The 7,119-nt window shown below is 36.9% G+C and overlaps 1 protein-coding gene across 3 annotated transcripts in view; it reads left to right on the top strand.

Annotated features, from left to right (window-relative positions):
* The window catches only part of OFD1 (OFD1 centriole and centriolar satellite protein), a 79,974-nt gene extending 73,119 nt beyond the window's left edge, over window positions 1–6,855 (top strand). For all 3 annotated transcript variants that reach the window (XM_029283864.1, XM_029283862.1, XM_015814487.2), the window contains 3 exons: window positions 2,831–3,001; window positions 5,817–5,881; window positions 6,344–6,855. In XM_029283864.1, coding sequence (XP_029139697.1) covers window positions 2,831–3,001; window positions 5,817–5,881; window positions 6,344–6,395 — 288 coding nt within the window. In that variant the 3' untranslated portion in view covers window positions 6,396–6,855. The remainder of the gene's footprint in view (window positions 1–2,830; window positions 3,002–5,816; window positions 5,882–6,343) is intronic.
* Window positions 6,856–7,119: the final 264 nt, after the last annotated feature.

Genomic DNA, 7,119 nt, shown 5'->3' with positions numbered 1-7,119 from the left:
TATAAACCCAATTTAGGATTAAATAGATACTTTTGGTCTTTTAATATAATATGTGTCTCTTGTAAACATATAATATCATTCTTATGCTGCTTCAAGTAGTAAAATATTTTTCTCCTTTTTTGTGGTGAGTTCAGTCCATTAACATTTAAAGTTATTAATTTAGCCATCTTTTGGCTTTTGAAGCTTCTGAATCATCCCTGGCAGATCCATCATGACAGATCTTTTAGGTCTGGCCCCTCCCACTGGCTCCGAAGTAATTGAACATGTTTGGGGCATAACCTCTTTCTGCTGCTCTCTTTCCTTACGCTTGTGGGCCGCACGTGTCATTCTCTGGTCTTTTGGGTCCTGTTTTGCCTCCAACATTTGTAAATTCTGAAAATCTCCTGCAGATGGCGACATAGCTCCAGGCAGATCCATATTCAGTTGTTCCACTCCTTCTTCTGTTCCTTTAACTGGTGATGTAGAAGATGAATCAGCTTTCAGAACCGTTAGATAAAAATGCTTTGCCTTCTGTACTGTATTGAATCTGTAACGGTTCCCAGCATATGTAAAGGCCATTCCAACTGGTATTTCCCATCTAAAAGGTATTTGCTGCGTCTTCAACTCTTGAGCCAAGAAAGCAAACTCCTTTCTTTTTCTTAAAATCTTTGAAGGTATTTCTTTCAAAAGTATAATATCCTGAGCAGCAATCTGAAATCTCTGTTGGTAAAAGGCCTGTATAATTTCATTTCAACGTGTTTTTCTAGAAAAATAAACAACAACATCCCTAGGCTGTTTTCTCTGACGTGCGACCCATGAATTGACTCTAAATATTTTTTCAATCTCTCCATAGATAATTTCAGGGTCGCAGTCTAAAACCAACGCTAAGGCAGCTGATACCTCTTCTATCAGTTTCTCCTGTGCATCCTCTCGCAGGCCTCTGATTCTTATTGCATATTCCATCTCTCTGAATTGTGTCATTACAATGTCATTTTGAGTAATCTCTATACTCTCCTCTACTTTTTCCATTCTCTCCTCCATCCCTTCCATTTTTCCCCCCACTTCCTCCACACAAGTCTCTATACGCTCCATATGAAAAGCAACGCCCTGAAAGATTTGAGACATACTCTCACACAATTCATCATTCTTTTTAGCAAGAAGCTCTTCTGTCTCCACTCTCATTTGTTGCACAATTTGTTTAGACATCTGCATCTGCATCAAAGAATCCTGCAAATCCTTTAAAGTAATATAAGGTGGTGAGGAGGGTGGAGGAGTTTTTGCTCTCTGATGCGTAGTCTGTATAGCTGGAGAAGAAGCAGCTGGCTTAGGTGCTGCAGCAGCTGCACCACGTTTAGAAGCCATTCTTGAGTTTAAAAGAAGTCTTAATATACAGTCCAAAGTAGCTAAAGATCAAACAAATTTTCCTTTAATTTTTCCTTAATTTTTGAAAATTCTTTACAGTCTTAACAATGTAGCAATCCACAACCGGAAGGAAAGTGAAAGTGTCTCTTTAGAACAAAGAAGCAGCTAAGCCGCAGCCATTTTTTCCCCCCAAAAGTTAACTTTCGATTTCAGTCATTTGAGAAGACTTTAATCTTAAGAGTCAAAGTTTTAATTTCATCATGAAAAGTCCAAGTTTCCTAGTCAGCTCCGTCTGTTAATATTACTCACAGTTAAGTTCGGAAAAAAGATCAGAGGTGGAGACGGCGTCTGGCTTCGCTAAATAGCGAAGACGTCCCGATCTGCGGAGAAACTCTGAGCTCCGGTGGAGTTCACACCTTCGCCTCGCTGGGAGCCCCCAGGGAGACTAGGGAACTCGACTCCTACTCTAGAGTAAGCTCTCCTTCTCTCCTTTGCCCGGAGAGAAGTTTCAAATCGCCAAACAGCTGATGCGCGCTGTTTTGGCGATTTTTACACAGTCCCGGACGGGAGGCTGTCAAAAAGCCTCCTTCGGCAGCCGCCAAACCACCGGAAGTCTTTCTTTTCTTTTCAATAAGGCTTTTTCATAGTCTGTATTTGGTTAATTATTTTCTTCTATTTATTTGGCTGCCCATCTTGCAGAAGTGATAGTGAATGGCTAACACCAGTTTAAAAGACTGCCAAGTACAAAACAAAGAAAAATATAAAAATAACAATAAGGAGCAAGAAATGGCAACTGGGATGATAATTAACAAAATTTCCCAAGCTTAAACTAACCTGACCCTCATGCCTGAGATCCCATCCAAGTCATCAAGGTTTCTGAAGCACCAGTAAACCTGATCATGGTCAGTCAGCTGCTCCAAAGGGCAGGTCCCATGACAGGAAAGGCTGCTTCCTGAGTCTATATGGTAATCTTTGATGAATGGGATCTGGAGTATCATCATACTTTTACAGCTGATGGGCTGAATAGAAACAGTAGGAAAGAAGTGGTCCTAAGGTTTGGTGGTTAACAGAACCAAGGCTAGAGCCTATGCAACATGGTGTTAGCCCAGGCTCTACTAGTCACATGATTCTTGCCTTTCTCAGAAATGGAGGAGATTAAACATGCTTGGATGTTTTGATTATACCAAATTGGAATGTATCTTTACCACAGGCTAGTGTATGTTGTAACAGATAAAATACTGGGTGGAGATACAAGGACTTGGGTCAATTTTAATAATAATAATAATAATAATAATAATAATAATAATAATAATAATAATAATAATAATAATAATAATAATAATAATAATAATAATAATAATAATAATACTAATAATAGTAAAGTTGGAAGGGACCTTGAATGTCATCTAGTCCAACCCCCTGCTCAGGCAGAAAACCCTATAAATGTACTTTGCTCCAATTACATGTTATTTTTAATGCTTTTTGAAAGCGTATCCAAGAGTCATTGGAGATGAATGAAGAGGTTCAAAATGAAATAGTAACAAATGTGCAGACAAGTACTCTGAAGTCTGAAGAATGTTCAGGCGCTGATGTTTCCAATCCACTTGAAAAATACATGAAAATAATACACCAGAATAAAGATAAAGAACAGGAAAAAAAGGTAATATTTTGAAAACATGAATAAGGTAATTTGAAGATATCAGAAGTATAGTTATATACATTTCCTACCAACTGCATAGTTCTTTTCTCACTAAAGTAAAAGCTTTGCTAGACATAACCAATCAAAAGTGAAAATCAAAATTTTATCTTATGGGAAAAAAATTGGAGGTTGCTTAGGGTGACTACACAAGCACAATTAGGCAAGTGAGTATTTTGACCATATCATTTCCATGCATATTTTCCACCTTCAAGCTGTATAAACTTGAATGCTTAATGGATATAAGCATATCAGGTAATGTGTATTTGTGTAATGAGGGAGAGTGTGGCCTAAGGAAATCAACACACTATATCAAGATGTGCATAATTATTAGGCAGCTTCTTTTCCTTAGGCAAAATGGACCAAAAAAGAGATTTAACTGACTCTGAAAAGTAAAAAATTGTAAAAAGTCTTTCAGAGGGATGAGCACTCTTGAAATTGCTAAGATATTGGGGTGTGATCACTGAACCACCAAACATTTTGTTGCAAATAGTCAACAGGGTCGCAAGAAAGATGTTGAGAAAAAAGATGGACATTAACTGCCAAAGATTTGAGAAGAATCAAACGTGAAGCTACCCGGAACCCATTATGCTCCAGTGCTGTCATATTCCATAACTGCAACCTACCTGAAGTGCCCAGAAGTATAAGGTGTTCTGTGCTCAGAGACATGGCCAAGATAAGGAAGGCTGGCAGTAGAGAGTTGATTTTGAGTCCATCTTCAACCCGAAAAGATCCAACTAGCTTATCTTTAATAATACCAGCCCATACCAGTATCCCACCTCCACCTTGCTGGCGTCTGAGTCAAAGTGGAGCTCTGTGCCTGTAACTGATCCAGCCACAGGCCCAGCCATCTGATCGGTCAAGAGTCACTGTCATCTCATCCATAAAACCTTTGAAAAATCTGTCATCAGTTATTTCTTGGCTTACCATTTCAACTTATGTATTTTGTTAGTGGTGGTCGGGTTTCAGCCTTCCTTACCTTGGCCATGTCTCTGAGCACTGAACAGCTTGTACTTCTGGGCACTCCAGTAGGTTGCAGTTATGGAATATGACAGCACTGGAGCATAATGGGTTCCTGGTAGCTTCACGTTTGATTCTTCTCAAATCTTTGGCAGTTAATTCTCAACACGTTTCTTGCGACCCTGTTGACTATTTGCAACAAAAGTTTGATGGCTCTGTGATCATGCCCCAATATCTTAGCAATTTCAAGAATGCTGCAATCCTCTGAAAGACTTTTTACAATTTTTTACTTTTCAGAGTCAATTAAATCTCTTTTTTGGCCCATTTTGCCTGAGGAGAAGAAGCTGCCTAATAATTATGCAAACCTTGATATAGGGTATTGATCTCAGGCCACACCCTCCCTCATTACACAAATACACATCACCTGATATGCTTATATGTAAGGATTCAAGTTTATGCAGCTTGGAAAATATGCATGAAAATGATGATATGGTCAAAATACTCACTTGCCTAATTGTGCATACAGTGTAAATATGAATGACTTGTATAATTCAGTCTAATATCAGAATTTAAAAAGATTACATATCTTTATCTTAAACTGACTCATTACATATTTCCATATTTTTCTTGTGTACTTTTCTAGTTTTCAGTCTTGCATCAGTACACAATTAGTAGGTAGTTATAGCATTTAGTCTGGGTGATATTCTTCAAAAATGAATGATTGCATGTACATATTTTTGTTGTACAAGAAAAGAAACCATAGACTATGGTTTGGACAAAAATAGCTAAACATACAATCTTTTTTTTAGAAATTTCATTAGTTTACTAACCAGAAATGAGTTTCAGAAGTTCAAGGTATCCTGTTGAACATCCTGTCTCCTGGTGGGCAGGGTATGATGATAATGTCCTCAGATTCTAGCACACGGCTTTAAATTTGAATTTTAACATAAAACTGCTGACATAGCTATTTGTTATATTATTCATTGATTACTTTTCAAGAAATGCAAGATCAAATCTTACACAATCCAAGATTATCTACAGATAAGAGAATACCAGCTATGAATTCCAGAATGTATATGGCTTCTCCAAGGCATTAACTGATTTAATATAATCTTTTTCTTTGTCTACTTTATAGTAGTTTGGCTCATTTCACTAATCCTTAATTTTGTTTAATTTTAGCTTAGGTGGTGAGCATACAAGATCAGTGATAAGACATTCCAAATTCTAATGATCAGTTCAGTTCTGAAGCTGAAAGAAAGCCAATTGCCATTTAGTTCCTTACCTCTTTTAACTGTTTCTTGCATTGGCCATTCCCTGAAATATTGTCAAACTAGAACTTAAAGAGTTCTTTTTTTTATCTTTGCTTCGCCATATTTTGCACCATATCCGTTGAATGGTAAAAAATGATGGCAAGGATTTATCTGACTGTAAACACTTAGATTGAACAGGTGTAGTTAACTGATAGCTGTTTGCTTTATATAATTTTTGGATACTTAGATTTATTTTTGGATAGTTAGATGTAAATATTTAGATTTAAACAGGTATAGTTAACTGATAGCTATTTGATCATATAAGTTTTTCATTGCCTCCAATCTTTTCAATTTTTAAATGAATCTCCTCTAACAACTGTTGCAGTTTAATAAATAGATAATAAATAATCCTACCCTCAAAATTCTATTTATCCCACTGGTCCCTAGAAATTATCCGAGCTCCAATGTAGAACACAGATTAAATGTTTGAAACACTTCTGCCTCAGGGATGTTTCCGAAGCTCATGAGACGTTTATAAACCGAGTTAACAACTCTTTTCTTTCTGTCAGAAGGCTGAGAAAGAAGCATTTGAAATATCACCTGAGGCACTACTAAGCAGTGAAAGGGAGGACAGGTATGCATCGTTCATTTTTTTCCTTGTCTGAGTTAAAAAGTCACTGAGCCATGCCTTAAGATCCAAGTTCCTTAGATGGGAACAGATTGGGAGCAGAGAACTGTAAGGCTTGTTTATTCTCCTTCTCCACTGCAGCTTCCTGTGCCTTCCAAAGATTTGCTTCTGAGGATTGTGGAACTCAGAACTAGAGCAAACAGTAACTTGCATTATTTCCTCTTCCATAGTGAGGCGCTTCCACTGGATAGCAGTTTTCCCTTTGCAACCCTCAGGCTGAGAGGCAAGCAGTGCTACCTTGCGCAACACTGCCATGCTTTCCCTTTGGTTATGTAGTACTCAAGGCCCAAAGGTTTCTCAGTAAAAGAGCAGTGGGTTGAGGAAAGAATATGGGGGGGGGGGTGTCACAAGAGTGTACTTTTCTCCATAGCTAATGTTCCCAAAATTAACTTGATTTTTTTTCCCTAGCGTTAGTGTTGCAGACATTCCCCAGGAAAGACCTGATGACAATTCTTGGTGAAGATGAGGTAGTGGTAACTGGAAAAAAATGTGATTGATATGGAAAACAATCCTTGGGCAGTAAGGAGAATTATTTTGAACAACCTTAAATATTTATGTCTATAAAATAATTAATGAAGAAATAATATATTGGTATACATTGCTGTTAGTAATATTGCAGTATTGCAGGCCTTGAGAGAACAGTTTTGATACTTTGTATTATTTAGAAAATGTTGCTATTGTGAACAAACTGCTTAAATTATTTTATTGTATAAAGTGGACAGAAGGTTTCTTAAATTGATTTAAAAAGTTTTTTTTATTTTAAATTTAAATTAATTTTAAAAAGTATATTTTGCTACAATCATTATAGAAGTTGAAAATTTCTCAGTTTCAATGTATCTGGATTGTATTGTTCCATAATATTGCATTCACAAATAGTGAGTTATAGCTCTCTGTAGCCAAAGCATCATTAACATTAATTAAAATCTGCATTTTTGCACAGAATGCATTTGAAGATTTTTATTTTTTGAATATTAACTGTACATTGAACTAAGTGAAACACTTTTAGAAACAGCCATATTTTATATCCTCTCACTTCATATCCTGTACAAAGAATAGAATAGAATAGAATAGAATAGAATAGAATAGAATAGAATAGAATAGAATAGATCGACTTCCGGTGGCAGGCGACTTCGTCGGTCGCAGCTGTTTGCTGCCTCCCGCCTGTTTCGCGTAAAAGCCGTTTT

Source organism: Protobothrops mucrosquamatus, unplaced genomic scaffold (genome assembly GCF_001527695.2).
Source record: "Protobothrops mucrosquamatus isolate PMUCROS unplaced genomic scaffold, P.Mucros_1.0 scaffold257, whole genome shotgun sequence".
Classification (NCBI taxonomy): Eukaryota; Metazoa; Chordata; class Lepidosauria; order Squamata; family Viperidae; genus Protobothrops; species Protobothrops mucrosquamatus.
This window is presented reverse-complemented; position numbering and strand designations above follow the sequence as displayed.